Here is a 25,538-nt window from a genome sequence, read left to right as displayed (position 1 = left end):
TTAATAACTTTTACAAAAAAGTGTTCGCTTCTCGTGTTTTATACTGCAGTCTGGATGGATGCACTTTATTTCCTTTGATATGTCACGTCTTTGGTCGAATGGGGAGCATAGACTTTTAACACCAATTACCAGAACTCCTGGTTCTGCATCAGTTCCCCTAGAAAAAGAAGGGCCAATCAGAAAACATACAAATTTTTATCCTAATAATAATTATTGCAATTAATTTTTTATAACGAAGTTATTTACAGTTTTCTTCTTCAAAAAATGTTTTTTCTACATTCCCGAAACAAAACAATTATAGAGATAACAGAAAAATCTGGCCGCAGTTCTTTAAAAGGTGTATAATCATTTAAGTATGGTAAGCAATAAAAATATATATATAGAAAATAGCTCAAACAATGAACAAAACAAATAATAGACCCGTTCTTTTGCACTAAGATCTTACAGCTCACTGATTGAGCAAAAAGTGTGAAAGACGCCATCTTTCTACCATACAGAACAATGATGAGATAACTTTGATGATATACTCACTCTTTTGCACTAAGATCTCACATCTTTCAGCAAAGATTTCCGTTCTTTTGATTCATCTTTGTTCTAAGATCTTTCAGCTCACTAATGTTAGCAAAAAAGTGTGAACAACACCACCTTTCTGCTATATAGAACAATGATGGGAAAACTTTGAGGATGTGCTAATCATAGAGCCATTTTTTATCAACAAAATATTAATAATAAGATATTTACAATTTATGCAAATATAATCGTTTTTAAAATCATATTTTTTACAATATATTTAAGCCCACTGATATTAACAAAAAGCGTGAAACCCGCCATCTTTCTGCCATATAGAACAATGATGAGAGAGCTTTGAAGATATACTCATCTTAATTCTCAAACCGCTGATCAGAGCAGAATGATGAAAGACATTTGCATAAAAAAGACAAAAGATGCAAGATCTTAGCACAAAGATGAGTAAAAGAACAGCCCTAATACATAGGAGGATAACCTTGTTTATTATTTATAATGTATCATGTACCTTTTCAAAAAGAAAAATAATTGAAAAACAAGCTAATAATACATGACACCAAAGAACTAATGAAAAATGCAACTTTCCTTCGTAGGTGTAATTGTAATTAAGAATTAGCAAACTGTCAACGATTGAATTTTTAGGCCTGAAAATAAGTATCACACTCTACAAGGTCTAAACACTGGACAAATTGAGCTCTGACATAAAAACTTCACTGTTTTGAAACAGCAAATAAGAAATTTCTTGGAAAATCATAGTTTTTAGGTATGAATTGACCTTAGATACGTTCGATGGGGCAAAAAATATCAATTTTAATGTTTTTTGTATTAGAGATACTTTCGGAAACCATGCTGCCTTTCCATGACGATAAATAAAAGTTCAACTAGGGATGAAATTCTTTTAATAGACAGCGCTTCACAAACAGTCATAGAAATTGACAAAAAATAACTTATTTTTTACTACTGATGACGGTTACTGCATATGGGACTGAAATATCTGGTGTTTTTGGTGAATTTCTATCATTGTTTGTCTGTCTATTAAAACCTGTCTATGAGACACTGTCGATTGAAATGATTTTTATCCCGATTTCAACTTTAATTTATCTTGGTATTTAATGAATACTTGTACTGTTTAGTCAAGGACAGCTTTTCGCGCATCTGAGACCCTACTTTTTCCATATTCAACCTTCTATATGTGAGAAAAGAAGATTTAGCCCATTTTGGAAAAAAGAACGCAAAAGACACTCGCAATCCAAACATTTAGAGGATTGACCAATCAGTAAGAAGATTAGAGTCAAGATTTTTCGGAATTAGGGAGCAATGAATGACATTTTTACCTGCATCTTAAGTATACCGAAAAATAAAAACCGACATTTAGCTGAGTTTTCGTCTTGAAACCCTTACGATATCTCTCGCGGTAACCCTAACGGGATCTCAACACTTCTTCAAAACCTGTACTACATGAAATTGATATATAAAAAATCAAGGAAATAGATTTTTCACTTTAAATCTAACTTTCCGTGCATAACAATTTTGACGTAACTGTTCGAAATTTCTGGTGGGGATAATTGTGAAACAAAATACTGAAGGACTAGTTTGTTCAAAAACTCAGAAAAAATCTAGGTCGTATGAGGCCACTTGTGCCAAGGGCAGAAGCTAACCCCATTTCTGAAATTTCAGGCAGTGAGCGAAGCTCTATTTTGATTCCAAGTTAAAAGTGCCTCACGTATTGGTCAAGATATATACACACACACACACACACACACACATATATATATATATATATATATATATATATATATATATATATATATATATATATACATACACAGAATGTATATACGTATATACATAATAAACACAGAATAATAATATATACATATATGTATATATATATATATATATATATATATATATATATATATATATATATATATATATATATATATATATATATATATATATATATATATCGGTTTCTCTTTGCTTAAGGAAAAATCTGTCTTTAACACACACAAAAACACAAAATAATACAAAATAGAGTATCCTACCTTGCAGAATCTTTCTTAATATTCTCCTCGCACCCCTTGTCCCCACAGAAAGGAGCAAGGATCATATTCTTCCTATCCAGTTCTTCCACAAGATCACTGAGACTAAAACACTCCTTGGTGTGGCTTTTCATGTCCTTGGTGGCCTTTTCCAACATCGAACACTGAATAGTATCAAGTAAATTCTTCACACGTTCTGACGCGTTAGCACGAGAAAAGGTTGTCTTATCACCCGTGTCCCTTCGAACGGCAACAAATTCGTTTTTTTAAATATCCCGTGGACTAAATTCAATTCTCAAAGGCACACCCTGGAATGAATCTTACTATAGTCACAGCACAAACAGCAGCACAAAAAATTTAAGCCATCAAATCAAACAAAAATAAAAAGGCCAAAAGAGTTAAAATTTATAGAGATTAATTTGACTCAAAGTCCAGAAAAAAAAAAACAGAAAAAGAGATGTTTTGATTCTGGTAGATTTCATCTCGCGAGTAAAATGTCAAGAATTTTCTCTCACTAGCTTTCACAGTCAAAAAAAATGTCAACAAAAGACAAAAAATGAAGACACTATATTGGGAAAATACAGATAAAAAAAAGAGACAGAAAACAAAAGAAAACAGACAAAAAAACACAAAAAAACAAAAAAAAAGACATTTTGATTATAATTAATTTCATATTATGAAAATAATGGCAAGATTTTTCTCACGTTCTCTTGTATATTTTGAAATTTTGACAGGATTTTCGAATCACAGTTTATAATGGGGTTGGTAAAAATGGCTTCTAAAAATGATTAAATAGATTAGATGGATTTATTTAGCATCTAAGCCCTATGGCCCAAGGCTTGAAACAGTTATAAAAATTTATAAATAATGAAAATTCTGTATGAAAAATCCTTTCATTGAGTAAAAAAAAAAAAAACAATCAAAAATGATTGTATACAGTAAACAATCATTTTTTGTTGCAAGGTAGGGGGGGATTTTTATAGGGTGAGAAAGCTTGTAAAGCATTATTTTTATTTTTATGTGTAGTGTTAATTGATATTATTTTTTGAGACAAGACCGTCAATAATGCATTTAGAAAAACAAACAAAAAAAAACAAACAGACCAACCCTTGCTTGTAAAATTCTGCACAATATGAATGATTTTTTTTTCTCGTTTTTGTTCCATATACCATTTTAGACACTTTAACTTTTTGTCTTGATACTAAAGCACGAGTCCCCTTTCGTCTTTTTTTAGATTCTGATCCAATTTCAATTTGTCAAATATTGCACTGACCTTGAGTTTCCAAAGGCTACACTTCCCACCTGCCAAATAGTTTTCCCTATAATCTCCATTTACACGAATACCAATACTATTCAATTCGTTTTCAAGCTGCTTACATAATTCATAACGGCGCTTTCGATGTTCTTCTTTGGTTTCGCCGGATCTCATTCCTTGGAGTGTGGGAATTACAACAACCTAAAAAACAAATTAATGCGTCATTGGTATGGAAACAACGGATTGAAAACAAATTAGTGGGTCAAAGGAGAGACATGCCATTTTTGTTTTGTTTCACAGGAACATTAAAGAAAAGTTTTACGAGAGTAACTCACTTGACACTATTCAATAGGACCAAACACGAAACTCCTTACAAGGTAAAGAAATATTGGAGGCATTGGAGGGTTCATGAACCGTTTTTTATGTCCTTAATCATACACTGTAGAATTTAAAAGATAATAAAGATAGCAAAATGAAAACCGGGACACGGTTTGTGTGAGCTGTGAAGCAGCGAACAGTGAAGTTACGGAACCCGTTGGAGGTCAAACTACAACCAAAGTATAGTGCCCTATATGTTCGTGTTAAAGTGTTCTTAAGTTCAATTTGTTAATTTAGTATTTTAACAAATCAATCAAAGTACTCCTTATACGTTGATAGAAAATAGCTCCACTTTTTAAAAACCAGGTTAAATCATACTGAGAAGCAAATCTAGACAGATAATAAATGTAGTTTGGAGGGACAGATAACTCAGCCTATTTAAAAACCATAAGGTTTGTTTTCACAAGCAAAGGGACGATACACAATAAAAACACTGATAAATAATAATAATGATAAAAAAAAAAAAAAAAAAAAAAAAAAAAAAAAAAAACAGAAAGGAGAAAATGAAGACTAATGCCCTTTTAATTGCAGTTTCAGCTAAAGCAATTTTATTTTATGTATAAATTTTTACGCATCGGACAAAATTTTGAGGAGGGAAGGCTCAAACACTATGCCCCTCCCCCTCCCTTATACGGCCTTATACCCTGCATCAGGTCTTTGCGGTAAAAAAGGTCAAAACCAAGTGAAGTGGAGAAGAGTGGCCAATGTCTTGGCTGGACATCCCGTAAGTTGTGTTTAGTGTCAAAGAGACCAATTAAAAAGTAAAAAGCCAAGTATTTCTGATTGCTGAATCGAACCTCTTAAACTTGAAATTGACCAGAGCAGTTCTTTCATTTTCTAACATAATTTGCACTTATACTGAAAACATATAAATATTTTCACTCTTATAACTTTAATAAATCAAATAATATTAACACTTTGATTACTAAATATCAGTATATGTATATTAAACTGACAATGCACATTCATGTGTGTTTTTTTTTTCAGTAAATTTCAAATTATGTTCTGGCCTGTGAAGGCACAGGGGTTTTGAGCCCTACTCATGTTAATTTCTGCTCGTTTTGAGTTTGACTCGGTTATTTATTGTAATTACTGTTCATTTTGTGTTTCATTTATTTATCGATGCTGATTTGTGGTAGTTTCACGCTTGATAGATTATTTGATTTTATTTTTGCTCATTTTTGGTTTAATGGAGCTATTTACTTTTCTTTGACAAACTTATTTTGAGGAAAGTTTTTTTTTGTTAATTTCTGTTCGTTTTATATCGACATAGTCTTTTCAGGGAAAAATAAAATAATTCGACTATTCCTTTCGACTATTAGTAATTTTTTGCCCTTTTTATTTTCAATCGAGTGAGCCCTTTTCGAAGTTCCTATGACAACTCTTTCGGTACGAAGTGCCCTGCTCTAACCAAAAAAAAAGAAAAAATAATACATTGTACCCCGATCGATGTTTACTATAAAAAGGTCAAGTTTTTCAATAGCTTTCGACTACTAAAAATGGCTCTAGGCCCTTGAATTTCCAATCAATTGAGCCCTTTTTGAGTTTAATGGAGTTCTTTACTTTTCTTTGAAAAACTTATTTTGAGGAAAAAGTTTTTTTAGTTAATTTCTGTTCGTTTCCAAGGAAAAATAAAATCATTCTTTAAATCGTTTTTGTTTTTTTTAAGACTTTATACTTTGGCCTGCTATTTGTATACTGGAGAAGAATTTTCAGCAAATTTTTAACATACACCCTTTTAAAAATTTGTACGCAAACATACCTCCTCTAGTTGACCTGAAATAGAAAACTTGATACCACTCGTAAAAAAAATCTGTTTACTTTCTTTGATAGCTTGGATAGACTTACGCTATTTTGATTCGGTTAAATTTTAAGAGCAGAAGTAGCCCCGAAAGTTTGAACATAATACCCTCAGTCGTTCTTGGGTTACTGCTAAGATGCCTTATTGGGAATTAGCATAAACAAAGTTCATTTTGATTTAATCATAAGACAATATTTAGTTTTTGAACATAATAGGCAAATGGGACTGTGGGCGTGGGAGGGGGACTAGTTGCCCTCCAATCACTTTCGACTATTATCAATTTTTAGCCCTTTCTATTTTCAATCGAGTGAGAACTTTTCGAAGTTCCTAAGACAACTCTTTCGGTACGAAGTGCTCTAACCAAAAAAAAAAGAAAAAATAATACATTGTACCCACATCGGTGTTTACTATAAAAAGGTCAAGTTTTCCAATAGCTTTCGACTATTAAAAATGGCTCTCGGCCATTCAATTTCCAATCGATTAAGCTCTTTTTGATTTTCTAAGGCAACCCTTTCTATAAACACGATATATACACCCCAGGGGCATAAATTAAAACCCGTGCCCTAAGGGTTGTGAAGGGGGTGTCATCCTCAAGACCTAATTTTCAGAACATCCAATTACGATAGACAAAATAGCTATCTCAGAACTTTTACATGATGTGTTTGGGGAACTGGTGGATGTGAGATTGGTGTTAGTTGCTCTAAAAGGGTGTTAGCCCTTTCAATTTCCAATCGAATGAGTCCTTTTGAAGTTTCCACGACAATGCTTTCTATAAGAACCTTATTTGCCCCAGGACATAATTTACTACCCTTGACCTGAGGGCTCTGAGGGGGTCGTCACCCTAAAAGACCTAATTTCCGGACCTTTCAACAACGTAGAACAAAATGGAAGTGTCTGGGGGAATGGTGGGCGTGAAAGGGGGGTTATTTGCCATCCAATCACTTCCGACTATTAAAATGGGCACTAGCCGTTTCAAGTTCCAATCGAATGATTAGTTTTTGAAATTTATGCGACAACGCTTTCTATAATAAAAAAAACCTTATATACCCCAAGCGTCATAACTTACCATCCTTGCCCTGAGGGCTTAGGGGGTGTCATCCTCAAAAACATAATTTCCATACTTTTTAACTATGTCGAACAAAATGGCTACCCAAAAATTTTCATTGGGTGTGTTTCGAGAAATGGTGGGTGGGAGAGGGGTGTTAGTTATCCTCCAATCACTTTTGACTATTACAAACGGCACAAACCCTTCTAATTTCCAATTGACTGAGCCCTTTTTTAAGTTTCTACAACATCACTATCAATAAAAACCTTATATTCCCCCGGGGCATAACTTACAAACCCTTGCCCCGGGAGCTCTGAGGGGGGTTATCATCAGATATATTTTTTAAAACTTTTAAGTACGTTGAACAAAATGGATATCTAAAAAAATTTATTTGATGTGTTTGGGGAAAAGTGGGCGTGAGAGAGGAGTTAGTTGCCCTTAAATCACATTCGACCAATAATAAGGGCATTAGTCCTTTGAATTTCCAATCAAATGAGCCCTTTTTTCAAGTTTCTACGATAAAGCTATCAATAAAAACCTTATATGCCCCCAGGGCATAACTTACAACCTTTACTTCAAGGGCTGTGGGGGGTTGTCATCCTCAAAGGCCTAATTCCCAGAACTTTCAACTACGTTAAACAAAATGGCTATCTCAAAATTTAGATCGGACGTGTTTGGGGAAAAGGTGGGCATAAGAGAGGGGTTAGTTACTCTCCAATCACTTTCGACAATTAAAAAGGGCGCTAGCCCTTTGAATTTCGAATCGAACGAGCTTTTTTTGAAGTTTCTACTACAGCGCTTTCTATAAAAAAAAAACGTATATGCCCCCAGGACACAACTTACAACCTTTGTCCTGAAGACTGTGGAGAAGTGTCCTCCCCAAAAACATAATTTCTATCTAGAAATCAACTACGCTGAACAAAATGGCTATCTCAAAATTTTGATTGGATGTGTTTGGGGAAATGGTGGGAGTGGAGGGGGTGTTAGTTGCCTTCCAATCACTTTCGACTAATAAAAAAGGCACAAGCCACTCTAATTTCCAATCGAATGATTCCTTTTCAAAGTTACTACGACAACACCTTTTTAACGAAGTGCCCTGGTATAAGACAAAGAACCAAAAAAAAAAAAACAAAAAAAAAAAAATGTGCCAACAACATTATTTAATTATAAACCGCGTGTGCGCGGCCAATTTTATAAAATACCATTGTGGACAATATGACCAACAAAAAAAAATAAATTTTAAATAAACATTTTGTGATAATTATATATCATGAACTGGATATTTTAAATAAATTTGCATTTATTATTGAGCAGTTTTTAATATTTTGGAAGTATCTAGAGATTCAAACTATTTTCTAAATTCTTCACAAAGGTTTCACGAAAAGATCAGTTTGTAATAAAACAAAAAACATTCTATCGGACCATAGTTTTGGTGATAGAACCATTACTGAAAGTTCGGAAAAGTTCTAGTGTTATTCAAATGGGTTATATAAGTTAGAAACCGCAAACGAAGCTAGAAGTGAATTTTGAGCTTATAATCAGCGCTAGTTCAAACTTGTTCATAGGACTTTGGTTGAGTTGATTCAACCAGGGTTTGATTTTAGTGGGGGTTGAGTTATGTAAAGCCTGAGCTAAGCACGGGTTGATCTTAACGAGGATACAGTTAAATCGGGTTAGGTTGCACGGGGGTTTTGTTGAACGAGGGTTCAGTTGCATTTGGGATAAGATGCAAAAGGGCTCAGTTACATGCACACCTGTACAGATACACCATCTGTAACTAAGAAATATCATTTAGATAGCAACCACATGAATTTCTTTAACATTTACGTTACCATTTTATGGACACTCAGCCCCCCACCCCATATGAAGACCCGCCGCATCCCCCAAACTATTAATTGATATAATATGAATAAATTTTTTAAAATTACAGCAACTGTGAAATATATCCTAAAATAAAACAAAACTACCGAAGTTCTTAGAGTTTTAGATGATGACAAAAACCTCAGACTGTATACAAAAAAGGTACATTTCAGAATGTAAGTTTTTTAGTATTAAAAAAAGCTTACTGTTCTAATTAAACAAACATAGTGGGCCAGGAGTGGTTCTTAAAAAAATGGAACATAATTCAAACTTTGGCGTAAAGAGCGAGAAGATAAGGAAGAGCAATTCCCCTCACATATGTAATAATTTATGTTCGTTTTAAGTTTTAATGTTGCTCTTTACTTTCAGCTGAAAAATTTGTTTTTCTCATATTTAATTTCTGATCGTTTTTTAAATAATGCCAGAAAATATGGCTCCACCTCCACGGAAAAATCCCTCCTCCCCACAATATATTATCTATACAATTCAATCCTGGTGTGAATTTACCCCGGACAATTACCCTTAACATCTCCACGCGTAAAATTAAGTCGGCAATAAGAAAGCAAGATATAAGACGAATTTCGTATTGGAATTTTGGCAAATTCCCCCAGTGTAAAATTTCCCCTTAAAAATTCACTCCCTGAAAAACTTCCCTTCCCATGGAAAATTATCCCCGTTGTAAATCCCACCATTATAAAGTACCCCCCCCCCCTGAAAAATTTATAAATTCTTTCCAAACCCAAATACTCCGCTTAACCAATGGGAAAATTTATTAAATTAAAAACCTGGCCCCCGGGACTGTGGGGGGGGTCATGAGCTCTCCCAAGGGCATAATTATTCGGCCTTTCAACTATAATGAACAAACGGACTATCTCAAAATTTTGATATTACTATTTTTAGAAAAAATAGGCGTTGAAGTTGGCCTGATCAAGCTCAGTTTTTTTTTCACTTAAAAACGGCCCTAGAACTTTTAATTTTCGTTCGAATGAGCACACTCCCGATATTCTAGGACCACTGGGTCGATACAATCACTCTTAGAAAAATCAACACCAAATACACACGCCTCCGTGATCTTTCTTCTGGCAAATAATTGGAAATTCCACATTTTGCGGATAGGAGCTTGAAACCTCTAAAGTAGGGTTATCTGATACGCTGAATCTAACAGTGTGGTTTTTAATAAGATTTGACTTTAAGGGGGCGTTTCCCCCTTTTTTAAAAATAAGGCAAATTTTCTCAGGCTAGTAACCTTTAATGGTTATGAGTAAACTTAATGAAATTTATCTATTTGAAATCAGCACTTAAGTTCGATTCTTCTTATATTTTCCTACAGTTAGTTACCACGAACTGTTTGTTATCAAAATTCAGTTTTTTAGAGCCTCGCTTACCATTGAGCCGTGTCACTCCTTACTTACAGTTCCTTACCACGAACCGTTTAATTATAGCTATTCCTAACAAAGTAAATTACAAAAGAAATCGAATATTAAACTATATGTACGCAGGGCCAGATTTAAAGCTTTGACGCTTCAAGGCCCAAGCGTTTTTGCCACTCCATATTCATACCATTGGAGGGAGGGGTCAATTTTCCTCAAGAAAATAATTTTAATCATGACAGTAATTTTATTGCAAAATAACATCACTTATGATAATAATTTGAACATCAAATGTTTGTACGTTGGGGGTATTAGGTAAATTAAACAAACCAACTTATTTTTAAGTAAATTAAACAATCCAGTGGTAGATAGCAACACATAAATACATGCACGCATTATACATTTAATGTAAGAAGGACTATTTATCTTCAAAGCCAACTGATAAAGCCTTCCGCTTTGCTCTTTTTTTTTTGCAAAGGTGTCTATGATGTCATTGTACGATATCTCTTGACTCAGCCTTCCCTCAATAGTGAGCAGGGATAATGATGTCAATCTCTGGTGGCTGATTGCTTAAGTCTCCACCCGTCTCCACCCGAGTCTCGTCTCCACCCATCGAATGATCTTTCTCCTTTGCAGTTTGTGGCAGGCACGCTAAGAATTACTTTTTAGGCAATGTCAATGTTTGGTTACATGTCAACTGCATCAAAATGACAAAAAAACCTTGCTAACATCAGTTAGGGCTATGTATTTTTTTTTTTCACTATTTTGTACCAAGAAAGGCTTCAAATGTAAGCATTGATCTACAATCATAGGCTCAAGATCATCCGGATAAAAACTCAATAGCTCACTAACATGGTTCGTGATTTCTGAGGCGTGGATTTGCGCGGCAGTGGAGGGCACCTGGCACTATGATGATAAAACTTATCGGTCCAATTTTTACGAAAAAAATCGCTCAATGATAATTTATTGTGCCCCTGGCATTGTGCGCCACTTGGCCTGGGCCTAGTGGGCCTATCGGTAAAGCCTGGCCTGTAGATACGATATAATTATGAGCTTGGCCACAATTCGTAACGCTATTTATAGTGATGATGATATTAGGGATGAGCAAGCAAGAAAAAGAAATTAGGTCTTTCCTGACAAACAACTTTAATATGGAGGAAGCGAAAGAAATATATAGATGGTGGAGAAAATATTTTGGAACGCAATCAGGTAGTTTATAAGGTAACAAGGTGACTTTATCATGTAATAGTACTCCAAATACTTCCTAAACTTTTCTTCTGAATGTTTCTTGACTGCAGGTGATGGTTGAAGGGACCATGTACACCCCCCCTCCCCCCGTGGACGTACTGTGCTCGTTGGGTCAATCAGACTGGGGTGAGAAGTAAGATAAAGACATTTAAGGGAAACTTGCCTGTACAGATGCTACTCTAGGTGGCAGAACCAGTCCCTTATTATCAGCGTGGACCATGATCAGGACACCAATGGTTCTGGTCGTAATACCCCATGAGTTCTGCCATACATAACTTTTCTTTTGAGTCTTATTAAGGAATTTAATGTTAAACTTTTTCGAGAAATTTTGCCCAATCATTTTTGAGGTAGCTCCCTGTAAAAAAAAAAATAAAAAAAAAATTAAAAAAAAAAAAAACACGTAATCAATAAAATTAATAAATAAATTTTTAATAATAACTTTTACTTTGAATTAGACAAGTAAAAATTATCCTCTTATTTAAAAAAAACATGAGAAATACTTGAAGGCACACACAAGCAGTTTTTTTTTGTTATTCCCAATACGAAAATAGAGCCGACGACTTATTTCAAAATCCTGAGAAACTTATGATAATTCGGGAGGCAAGGAGATAGCTACGCGGCTGTGTTTTTACAGTTTTGCGTACCCCAGTTAAAGGAAAACAAATCAATAGACTTTATTTTAATATAAAATTAAACGAGGTATTAATACCTTTCGTCTATTTTTTTTTATGGTAGTATGAGGTGACTAGAGGAAAGGTGCAGAAATGATTGACTGATTTTTTTTGTGTGACCCTAGTAGTAGCTCAATGACGAAAAAGTGTACACATTGGTGCTGTGTTATCAATATTGTGTGAGTTGTTACTGCGAATATTTGGTATCAAGGGTAATTTTATTTTCCTGGCACTCCCCTAAGATAACGTCTTCCTACAAGTTCACAGGCAGGTCAGAAGACTGAATTCAAAATGTCTTTCATGTACATAAGTGTATGCATTTAATTCAGTTGTAGTTACTCAATAAAGAAAAGAAAATAAGGCATTGAACTTCGACAGATGTAAAAAATATTTATATGTGTTATACTTGTATGTTTATAAATTTTAATTTAAACTTTATATATTTCATTTATTTATAAATTTAGTGGTAAAATTACGTAAACTGGATAATGTATGAACATCATATAAATGTGCATATTTGGCTGTTAAAATAATTTTGTCTAAGCTTTTCTATTATTAGACACTCCATTTAGAAGTTCAAAGGACTTGAAAATAACCGTAAAACTTTAGACTTATTGGCTAAATCAATACCAGAACATAAAGAACATAGAGACACTTCAAAGTTACAAGAACTTATTATAGTTCTTGTAGTTCCTTTAGTCCTCATACATAAAGAACATATATTTGAAAGACACAGTCTTTTCCTTGTAGTCTTTATACACAAATAACATAAAGAAACTTGAAGGTTACAAGAACTTATAATAGTGCTTATAAATTATAATAAAATCATATAATTAGGACCTAAATAGACGCCAGACCCTAAAGAAGTATTATAGTCATGCACGAGCAGGTATACAGTTACAAGATATCTAACAAAAATGGTGGTAATAGAGTTTGAGACATAAATTACCGGTTTTGCCTGTTTAAAAGGAGAAGGGGAGATTTACTAATTCAACATACCAATTATGTAGGCAATTTTTTTTCTATATCTTTCTAAGGAAACTTTTATTGTGATAAAAATGAGAACTTTCATTGACAAGGAAGACATAAGCCATCGATGATTTACATAATTTTACTATGGTAAAAAATGGGAACTTTTATTTACAAGGAAGACATAAGCCATCAATGATTTACCAACTTTTAAATGATTTACGAAATTTTACTGTGGTAAAAACGGAAATTTTTATTGCCAAGGAAGACACAAGCCATCAATGATTTACCAACTTTTAAATGATTTACCGAATTTTACTATGGTACAAAATGGGAATTGCCAAGGAATACATAATTGCCAAATTGCCAAGGAATACATAAGCCATCAATGATTTACCAACTTTTAAATGATTTACAAAATTTTACTGTGGTAAAAATGGGAATTTTTATTGCCAAGGAAGACGTAAGCCATCAATGATTTACCAATTCACTGCTCAAGCAACTATTTTGCGAACTGAGATTTCAGTAAAGACGTGATAAAAACATCGATGTCAATAAAATAAATGTCTGAGATGTCTTTTTAATCTAAATAAAACATTTGAAAAAATTCACAAACCGGCTGTATTTTGGAAACCAAAAAAAAAAACCTGTTCATAAAATATTTTATTTGAAGATTTGATTTTCTAAAAAAAAAAAACAGAAACAATGGAGGCCCTGGGATAAACTAACTTATTTTATGTAATGTAATTATATTTAAAGTATTTAATCTATTTAAATCGTATTATATAAATAGACCAAATCATTGAACTTTATCAGATTTTTAACGGTGAACATTCAGATATCCAGCATCTTTAAAATATTTAACGCTTACTTTAATAGGTAAATAGAGCCTAGTGAAACATATGATATTATAGCAAAAACTGCGTACTTGCCGACTGCATGAGACGGGGGGGCCTGCTATCGTCCCCTTTCAAAACATTTTTTCAATGAAGCCCTCCCCCCTTAAAACACAAAATTAATGACCTGAAATATACATTTGGAGAATCATAATTTAAAGATGCGTTAAAAGTGCAACGAAGATGGAAGCCACACGCAAAAATAGTTTAAAACGAGGTACGACTTTTCGACTTCCATGGTCTATCTTTGTATGGAGACATTATGTTTCAAACACTTCGTAGCTTTTGATGGAGCAATATTTCATCAAAAACGAGCAATATATATAAAAAAACCTTTCAGATTAAATCCACACCATGTTTCACGCAGAATCAAAAACACAAATATTTAACTTAAATATAAAACGAAAATTAAAAAAGTAGATACCTGGATGCCTCTGCCACTAGCAGGAACAAACGCTTCAACGGTGGTGGTGAAATCGGCACCGGCAAATTTTTCTTTTTCTGATTTTCTCCCTTTTATAACGGGAACAGCTAATAGGTCAGTGTAAATCCTTTCATATAGATCTGAAAAATATTTAATATGCCAACAGGTAAAAAAAGGAAGAGAGAATGCGAGAAGAGAGAGAGAGAGAGAAAAAAGGGTAGAGAATCAAAATGTTTTGTAAGTACAGAAATTCATGTGCTAGGAGAGTGCCAGAACAAACGGAAATTACTACTGAAAGATGTGAATAGCTTTCAAATCGAACTAGATTTATACAAACGAACATTGGACGTCATTTAATTTGTCAAGCTTAATTATACAAACTGTCAATTTCTTGACACAAGCACTTCTCACCTACTGTAAACGACTGGACAGACTGGAAAGTCGCAACTTTGACACTTTTTCATGTCCCTCCTTCCTCTTCTTTGATTATATGGAGACGCCAATAGATAAATTACCACTTCCTCAAAGTACCGCCTCCCTCTTTTTTTATTATTTAGAGACGTTAATAGATAACATCCACAATAGATAACCTACCACTTCCTCAAAATACCTTCTTCCTCTTCTCTGAATATTTGTATACACAAATAGGTAGCCTACAGAATAGATAACCTACCACTTCCTCAAAGTACCTTCTTCCTCTTCTTTGATTATTTGGAGATACTAATAGATAACCTCCACAATAGATAACCTACCACTTCCTCAAAATACCTTCTTCCTCTTCTTTGATTATTTGGAGAAGCTAATAGATAACCTCCACAATAGATAGCCTACCACTTCCTCAAAGTACCTTCTTCCTCTTCTTTTATTATTTGGAGACGCTAATAGATAACCTCTACACAATTCCAGGCCCTAAACTTACTTTAATTGCCATATAATTGGTTCAACTCGAATCAGGCAAGCAAATCGTTATCATCATTGTTTTATGGCAACTTTGAAAACACATGCGATTATAAATGACTTTATGCAATTAAACTCAAGAAGAAGTATTTCGCTAAAAGAAAATTGTCTATAAGCCTCAAAATTTTTGTCTTCGCCTGTTCATCTTTTTGACAGCAACATGTCCCCTACTGAAAACACTGACGAGCGTTTAATACTCATACATGGGGCACTCAAAGAATACGCGAAATTTCTGTGAACAAGTTAATGGCAACCATTTCTGGAACCCTGAAGGATTTGTAATCTAGACTTTTTAGATGGTTGAAAAACTCTCCCAGACGCCTATTATGCAGAAGATTTGACTAAATTGAAAGCAGAATAAGCTAAAAATTGTTTAAGAGAGCTCCATCCCTCAATATCCCTCTATCATCGATCAAACTTGCTGTGACATCCATCTTATAGACCAGATCTAGCTCCGTCTGACCTTTATTTATTCCAAACCCTCAAAGAAAAGTTGAAAGGCTTCCATTATAGTAGCACTGATGAAGGGGAAGATGCAGCAAAACAGAGGCTCATCATTAGTATTGAAAATCAGTAGCACTGATTACTTTAAACACGACATAAGACGACGGAAGCACCGCTTTTTGAAGTTCATCGACCTCCATGAAGGTTATGCTGAATAGTTGCTATAGAAAATTAATTCTAAAATAAAATTAAGGTACATGTATGATATACACCCTAGATCTCAAGTTGTTTAATCATTAACGCATTAAAGAACCGGTTTTTTCGTTATTTCTTTCAGCTTAGCGTGATACACGACAGAGACAAGTGACGGAATAGATGGAAAATATATAATTTGGGCTATATATTTGCACATGGGGTGGGGGCAAAGTTTTTGCCCCCCCCAATGTACCACAATTATACTAAAAAGTACCACTAAAGTAAAACTAAAAAAAGTAAAGTAAAAAAATTAATAATAAAAAAAAAAAAAAAGAAAAAAAAATCCTTACTAAGCTACATAATATGCATAAAAATTTTACCCCCGCTAATGTGTAAATATATAGCCCAAAATTGTTTCTAAAGTATTACATTTTTATCTTGCTTTAGTATATTTCAAAGGATTGAGCGTCAGAGAAACATTTTAGAAGAACATTAGGTAGGGCGTTTATCATACAAGTAACAAAATTAATAGTAAAAAAAAAAAAAAAAAAAAAAAAAAAAAAAAAATTAACATTCCTAGTAACACGGCCAAATACTTGATTCCGAAGACAGTCAAAAACCAGCCTGAGTGTTCAAACTAATAAAAAGGCGTGTAGGTGCTTGACCTGAATTACAATAATTCCATCAAATGTTCATATTGTATTTCGCTTGTAATTGTACTTCGATGGGACAACTGTAATTCGTATCGTATGTTTGTACCTAAGGTGAATTAAAACAGATAAGGGATTAAGAGGATGATATGTATTAGAAAGTCCACATTTTTGTGTGTTAGGAGGATTATTTCCTCTTTTCGTTTGTTCGCTCACAATACCAGCCGGTCAAAGCCGACAGTTCTGAATGTCAAACATTATATAACTCAAAGAAGATGAGAAGCTGATTGAACAGGCAACAGTTTAGACAACTGACGTTCATGGATATACAAACATTATCATGAAACACAAAATGTCGCTACTCACTAATGCTAACTTTAGCGATTGTTTTTCGTTCGGAGAGATTTTTTAAAAATTAAGGGATAATGGAAAAGCTACAATGCAGCACCTAAGTTTATAAGAAGATCACAAGCTTCTAATCCTGATTTTTAGTTCTTGAACTAATGCAAATTTTCTGAAGTATTGACAAAACAGTTTAGTCTCCATATATACCTAATGCATAGCGATTTTCATTTTATTTGGAGAGACTTTTAAAAATTCAGGGACTAATGCAAGGTTTCTGAAATACTGACAGAACATTTTAGTCACCATATATACATAATGCATAGCGATTTTCATTGTATTTTGAGAGACTGTTTAAAATTCAGGGATAATGGAAAGTTTCTGGTTTTTTATTTGGAGACTTTTAAAAATTCGGGGACTAATGCAAGGTTTCTGAAGTACTGACAGAACAGTTTAGGCAAAATGTATTTTTAAATATCTATAGGGGAGGGGGACTTCCCGGTTTTTTCGATGTCTTCAATGAAAATCCCTAAAAAGGGATTTTTAATGAATATCTAATAAGCCGTTTTCAAATTAAAATCAAGGGAAGGCACAGCCCCACTCCCTAAATTAACGCCACTAGTAGTCGCACAAGTCACTATTTTAGAAAAACATACTAAAGATTGTACGCTTCTGAAGACTGTGGCAACCCTATAGAGCCTTTGCGGAAGGATATTCATGCTCTCTGCATGGGGATAAATTGCACAAATCAGATCATTTTTTGTTACTTTCCTCTACAATAGAAGATAAGGAATACATATTATTCATCTCCAAGTAGAAATGAGCTTAGTAGCTACAGTACAACTGTTTCATATACTTTCCAGTCTAAGTTACTCGTTCATTTATTTCATTCATTTATTAGATAAGTTAGCAACACAGTTGTGACGGACAAGAGGCAAAAATTAGTTTTGCAATTAATTAGATTTGCTCAATTATTTTCACGGTTCAATGTGGCAACAGTGACGAAACATCGATACTGTTCTAAGCACTTCATAATTTTATTACATCCTTGAAGAAAAATCTTAGAAAATCGCGGTTCTCAGAAATGGAAAGAACTCCGATGGAAGCAGGGCGCAAAGCATATTTGTAATTTGATGTCCTTGATAAGTGTCTACTCCACCAATTCGAACAACCAGATTTCATATTCAACTCTTTCGAGCACTTTTTCAACACTTTTGTGACAAACGTAAAAAAAATATTTCGCAACTTCCACTTACAAAAATATTATCCTTGCCTTTACCCCCCCCCCCCAAAAAAAAAAATCTTGTAGTTTCAACTCAATCCCCTAGCGGTGTGACAAAATAGGGTAGACCTACCAATACTACGCGTAACATTCGTCATCATTCTTCTAAGACTGTTAATATATAATAAGAAGTACTTGCTTGGCTTCAGATTCCCGTTGCATAGTACCAAAAAAAGAGCTAAAGATTAGTAATTGGCTGGGAGTTACCGACATGAAAAATTATGTAGATAGACAATCTTACCAAGAATTACTTTTTCTTCTAAATTTCTCGGCGATTGTAAGCTGATTATGAATTAGTTTATACTGGATTTCTGTTAATTTTTAAATTTTATCCTTAAAATAGCAAAATCCAGAATTTTTGTAATAAGTAAATGTAGAAAAATTAAATCAATACAGAAAACAATTTACCAAGAATAGCGAACACTTCAGACTCCGCTTCTTCTCCAGTTGCAAAGGCAGTATGGCCTTCTTGCCACAAGAGCTCTCTTGTCCTCAAAAAAGGAAGAGGTTGCTTAACCTCCCATCTAACAACATTAGCCCATTGATTCAGACGTAAAGGCAGGTCTTGATGTGACTGAATCCACATAGCATACGAAGGGTACATAACAGTTTCAGAGGTCGGTCGGATGGCTATTGGTTTTGCTAATGTTTTATCACCAGATTTAGTGACCCATGCAACCTGAAATTACGACATATGTTGATTAAAAAAAATCCTGAAGTAGCTTTGAAAGCTGTATATTCACAAAAAGAAATTCCAATTGGCTAGCTGTCCAACCTAAAGAATTAATTTTTTTATTCCCTATTAAAAACCTTTCCTATTTGTTTTTACATAAACTGACTTCTTTAGATGCAGATTTAGGAGCAAAGTCGCCAAAGTCCATTATCGCCAAAGTCACCATGTCGCCAAAGTCGCCAAAGTTGCAATGTTGCCAAAGTCGCGATGTTGCCAAAGTCAAGATTCCAGACTGGCACCAATGGATTTTGGAATTAATTCTGACGACCACTTTGATCTATCGGCTGCAGCGTCCCCGACGATCTGCAGTCCATTCCTGTGCTGTCTCCAACCATGCCTCCGGAAACAGCCACATAGTTACAGGTCCTCTTTGAATTTTCACCAAAGATTCTTCCTCTGTCCTCCCGGCTGTTGCCTCCAGGAGGGTGCTGGCTCACAGACGAAGACGTCTCAATATATCATACCTTTGGGGCAAATCAAATTGAGGTCAAGAAGCTTAAAGTAACGTCTTTTGATGACGAGAAATAGCTTTTCAGACTGGTCACAACAGCTTCTTTCTTCAATACTGGGAATTCTAGACCAAGCATTGATTCGGAGTCTATAATAACGGCAGCGGTGATCGAATAAGCGGTCACGTCTCACAGGTATAGTATTACAGCTCGAATGTATACTATGTAGGCTCTGACTGGTTTTTGTCGAGATCACAAGTGTCTGGCTTCACATCCGGAACCCTTTATCCATGGAAAAAATGGCTAAATAAAACATGAATAAAATTAAGGAAACACATTAGCGATATAAAAAGAAAGAAAAAAAAGAGAAAAAGAAAAGAAAACAAAAAGGAACCCATATTAAAAAAAAAATCCAAAAAAAAACATTAAAAAAATGTTAACAAAAATTAAAAATTAAGAAAAAAAAAAAAGAAAAAAAAGATATGTTATTAATAGATTTTCGTATTAATTGTAAATGGAAAGGCAGTGTTGTCTAAGAATTATTTACCAAAACTGTAGTTAATCTGATAAACAGTGTTTAAGAAATTCTGTAGATATTTTTAGATCAAAATGATACTTCTCAAGTGATCCGGATGACCTCCAATTTACAAGTATGCGAAATTTCGAAATTGATAAAAAAGTTTTGAAATCTAAAATTTCACCATTATTTGACAGCAATCATACCGAAATTGTAACAGCTCCTCAAAAAAAAAAAATCCTAAAAAATGTTATATATACGTTTTGGTAAAAACTGTTTCTTCTAACTCTATGTATCCCAATTTTGGAGGCTCATATGACACTCAAATTAAATAAAATTGCTTCTTCAAACGTTGCATCTCTTTTTGAGACCAAGATTACCTCAAATTCACCAAAATTTTGGTCAAAATTTGGGAATTAGTTCAAAAAGCTCTGAAAGTTGAAAATTCCCCATTATTTTTCTGGAAAACATAAAAATTGTAATCAGCAGAAACATCTAAATTAAAAAAATGGCTGTTCAAAATCATTAAAAAAAAGTGTTCCTGGGTTAGAACACTAGAAAGGTTGAACAACAATTATGTGGACACTCTTGTTCTGAAAAAAAAAGACTCAACAATATAAGAAACAACTTTTTTAAATTTAAGTACAGTGGTAGCGGTTATTTTTAATAAAATTGATAAATCACTATAAGCGATAATATGTAGCAAATAAACTATATAAAAGAATAAAAAAATTACAACAAATACATTGCATGCAATGGATGAATGAGCAATATAAACAGAACACAAAAAATTGTTTTTCTGACATAGCAAGGATAATCACTCAGAAATTATATAACTTGAAGTGAATTGGATCGAATATGTTGTTTACAACTAACTTAAGAACAAAACCAAACATATCAAAAATTCAAGCAATTTTCCCCCATTCAATGAAACCTAAAAAAAACCTTTCAGGTTTCTTATGTAGAGGAATTGGAAACTTTTTATTCCTCTCCATTGTTTGTTTATTTAATTGTCCAAACTGCCATCATAAGGTTTATATTTCCTGCAGCAATTTCGTTAGGTTATTTTACCTAAGACCAAACAGGGTTTTACAAAAAGGGGGCGTAATGTGCTAGGGGTTCGGGGGGGGAGTGGGCAACTTCCCCTCCAGAACTTAGTTTGCCCCCCAGCTGAAATTTAGTTTCTTCAAATATCTTGTCAAAACTAAGATAAGCCTGAATAATTCAGAGAAACGCGTCAGTTTCCTTCAGTATTTCTTTGCATTTATGGTACTATATGGCTCGTCTTTTTCCACTGTCATTTTCACTTGATCTGGGAAAATTTGGTTCATCTCCCTCCTCCCCCAGGATTTTGACAAAAATAGGACCCTGGTTTAAAAGAACAGGAGAAATGAAATCTGATTGTTCGAAATGGTTTTATAGGTCAGGAAATCAAAAAAAAAATCGGGAATTAAATTTTTAATTAAGTTAAAATATTTTATTTGATTTTGTTGTTAAGTTTACCCTTAACCAATCCATAGAACAAGGTTTCTTGATGATATAATATTGATGTGTGATTAAACTTACATTGCCTTGCTTACCTTCCCTTTGAATGCAGCTGAACAAACCTGTCTCGGCAATTATTTCACAAGTTCAAAAATGTCAAATACGACCCTTAGGATGATATATCGAACAACTAACAGAAGGGAATTGAAAGGTATAGAGAAAAAAGAAAACATACCTCTGGTGCAAAAATCTCCGAATGTTTCTGCTCTTTTTTAAGGGCTGACTGGGAAACGAAAATAGGAAAGTAGCAATTTTCAACACCAAGTTTCTTTATTTCTCCATCAAAGAAATTTGTTATAGTTTCCCAAATGGAAAATGCCCAGGGACGAAGTATGTAACATCCATCGACATCATAATACTCAATCATTTCGGACTTCGTGATCACCTTAAAAAAAGCTCGAATTTTTATACTGTAAAAAAGTATTTAAAAATGAGCATTTATTCGCAACCCCTAACATCATCGAAACTACGGACAAGTATTCGCAACCGCTGACATCATAACGCTCACCGAAAAGAGGTTTGAATTCGTATCTTTTTCAAAATGGATAAAATCTGTGCATTTATTTTTCCGTAAAATAATTGTACTTTGTATAATAAGATTAAAGTAATAAAAGAGATATTGCGAGAATCAGAAACAAGCAAGGTACCAGACCAAATGGAATTTATCATTTAAGTGAAGATGATCAAATTTAGGCTCCCTGTTTTAAAATAGGCGAAAAAGACCAGGTCAAAGTGAAAAATTCCATTTTGTCCGGTATCAACCTTGCCTGTTGAGACCTGCTGGTAATTATTCATTTTCTAATTTGGAAAACCCTTAGCATTTTGTCTCTTAACAATTTGGATCTCCGCATATTCAGATCATGACTTCGTAATCACCTGAATGAAATTTCAATTTCTGTGTTGTATAAATTTATAAATAACTGTACATTTATTTCTCTGATCCAAGTACAAATCATAACCAATGTGATTACTTTCATGTAGCACTTACCTTTCTACGCCTAAAGCCTCACCTACCTATACGTAATTATCCCGTAATTCTCGCCATTTGTACATCTCGCCATTTGTACATCTCGCCATTTGTACATCTCTCCATTTGTACATCTATTACATTGTGACCATCATGAATACCATTGGTCACCCCTTTACTAAAGGTCAGTTAATGGATATTAGAAAGCCTTTATTTCTATTGGCTAACCCATCTTTTGAAGAAATCTTCCTGAAAGACGGTCTGATAGATCTTTATTTTACCTCTCACAAGACCACGGATTCAGTCCTTTCAAGGTCCAAGGAACTAATCGTTGAGGGTTCCAAAACGTTTGCCACTTTAAAAGAAGTAGAAAAGTCGTATAAATACGTGATTTATGGTGTTGACACCGGTATACTAATAGAGGAATTTACAGCTGAACTAATTGATTCTTCGGGTCATCCCGTCCACCCAACAACATCCACAAGACTCCGCTTAAAAAATGATGGTAATCTTATACCCAGTCGCTCGGTGCTCATTGCATGCCAAGAACAGTTACAAAGAAAAGTTTTTTTTTGTATGGTATTGTCCGTACCCCTAAGTCCTATAAAACAAAGCCCCAACAAAAAACAAATTTCCTAGCTCATGGTCATAGTAAAAATAATTGTAAACAGTCACTCCAGTCATGTCGAAAGTGTAGTAAACCTAGCCACGTTACAGAAAATTGCACCGAGAAAGACGCTTGCTGTAAAAATTTCAAAAATAAGGGACACACGGCACTTGCGAAACAACTTTTTCCAGCCAATCACAAGAGAGCCGAGATCCTCCAAACCTCTGTGAGATTTAACTTGCCTAACTCCGTCGTAGCTGCTGCAATCCCTAGACAACCAACTCCAAGTTGACCCTTAAATAGCCAAACTGAAGTTTCAAGGTTCCAGAGGAAACAGGTCCCACCCCCCATAGATAAAGGCTGCTCATTTACCCAATGTTCCACTCAATTCTCTCTACTTAACGCCAAATCAAAGCCTTCCTCTTCCCAAATTCCGGTTTTATCGCATCCACAAGTTATTCATCATTATAATCAAGAATGGCAAAGGTTAGCCACATACCTCGCAGTTTCCCATCTTATCGAGGTTGGCAGTGAACCAGTTGAACTGAAAAATATCCTTAAAAAAAGCCCATTACTATGCTCCTAGGAGAGGAAATCTTGCAAAAAGCTACGGTACAACTTTTATCCTTCAAGGAAGGCATGGAATGCCATTCTAACTCAAAATTTCCTAACATCCAAAATTTAACAACGACCCCCAGAAATTTGAAAGAATAACAACCCCCTGAAACGTTGGCAGACCCCCAACATCATAGAGAAAAAAAAAAAAAAAACGACGACAAACAAAGAAAAACAAAAATTTATGACCCCTCGCAAATTCACTGCAGGCGAGTATGATGTTCAAACCAAAACCCAAGCGCGTAGATACCAAACAATAATGCATGACGACTAATTAATGTGTGAGTCTTCGTTTTTAACTAATTTATACCTTTCTAATAACATTACTTTTAATTATTCCGATACACAGAGTAACCAGAACGCCAACCCTATAAGCAACCCCTATGGTACCTGAACTCATGTTAATTGTGATTACCCTGACATTCTCGATTTTGCTACCAATGTGAAACCAAAACTAGTCAATAATAATCGCCTTAATATTCTTTGTTTCAACATCAGAAGCATCCGGGATAGGTGGATCAAGTTTAAAGATTTAGTTTCATTTAATGATGTTTGCCCTTTTGACGTAATAGGATTAACAGAGACTTTCCGATAATGATGACACTAGTGATTTTTTACCCCCTGGTTACCATATCCATATGTCCAGGAGATTGACTAAGTGTTCTGGGGGCATCTCACTTTACATCCGTTCGAATATAAATTTTACCAGGCTATCAGAGTGCGAATCTATTTTCTCTACACAAATAAATATCATATATATTTATTCAATAATTGTTATCGGCCAAAATTCCTATACTCCTTGTTTTATAAACCTCCTCCATTTCCGACCTCATGTTTTTGCAATCTGTTGGATGTTTTTTCTAATTTTATTAATCTACCCCATAAACAGGCAATAGTTCTTGGGGACTTTAACTGTAACCTATTCAATGTTGGTAAAAATATTGAATCTAACACTTTATTTGAATCAGTGATCGCGAGTGGTCTTTAACCCCCATTTTTTCCCCCAGTAGGGTTGATCCTGTAAGATCAACTTGAACATTAATTGGCAACATTTTTGTACCTACTTCCCTGGGAAAAGACCTGTCCTCAAATATAATATTTTTGGATCTGTCAGACCACTTTCCTATGTACTTGTCACTACTTTCGTAACCACTAAATCTACGCCCCAGAATTAATATCCGAACGCCTACTAGAAAGTACAGCTCTGCAAATATGACTCATATTATCGATTGACTTAAGAACCACTGACTGGTCCGATTTTTTAAATTGTGAAGAGGTTAATTCTGCCAAAAATGGTTTTACGCCCCGGTAAGTGAGATTATCCATTCAACTTTTCCTATTCGTAAACCTAATCGGAAAACTATCGCTATATGCCCCTGGATGTCACATAGCCTCATTGTCTCCTCATTTCGTAAAAACAAGTTAAATAAGTTAGACTGTAAGACCAGCAGTGATATTGACCTATCAAATTATAAAAATACATACACTAAACTCATCCGTGAAGGGAAGAAAAATTATTGTTATACAAAATTCTCAATAGCAAAGGTAATCAGAAAAAGATTTGGTCCACCATTAATGATTTACTCTCAAAAAATAGAAAATCAAAGTCTATACCTATTCGCCTTAAAAACACAAATGGCAGATTATAGGACCCTTTACATGCACCTGACGCATTTAATAATTGTTTTTCTAATGTTCCTCATACTGGCTCCCGCACCTCCTTACAGGCTTTACTCCCTTGCTTCAAT

The 25,538-nt window shown here is 34.3% G+C and overlaps 1 protein-coding gene across 1 annotated transcript; it reads right to left on the bottom strand.

The window, feature by feature from the left end:
- Window positions 1-22,686, bottom strand: LOC148953875 (bifunctional glutamate/proline--tRNA ligase-like). The gene is given in 8 exon segments (XM_089085994.1): window positions 1-157; window positions 2,574-2,878; window positions 3,844-4,026; window positions 11,691-11,882; window positions 14,488-14,627; window positions 18,766-19,036; window positions 21,777-22,011; window positions 22,616-22,686. Coding segments are annotated over 8 exon segments (1,554 nt in total).
- Between the last annotated feature and the right edge of the window lie 2,852 nt (window positions 22,687-25,538).

The sequence above is a fragment of the Artemia sp. Qi Xiang Cuo genome, chromosome 3 (assembly GCF_049724085.1).
Source record: "Artemia sp. Qi Xiang Cuo chromosome 3, ASM4972408v1, whole genome shotgun sequence".
NCBI lineage: Eukaryota > Metazoa > Arthropoda > Branchiopoda > Anostraca > Artemiidae > Artemia > Artemia sp. Qi Xiang Cuo.
This window is presented reverse-complemented; position numbering and strand designations above follow the sequence as displayed.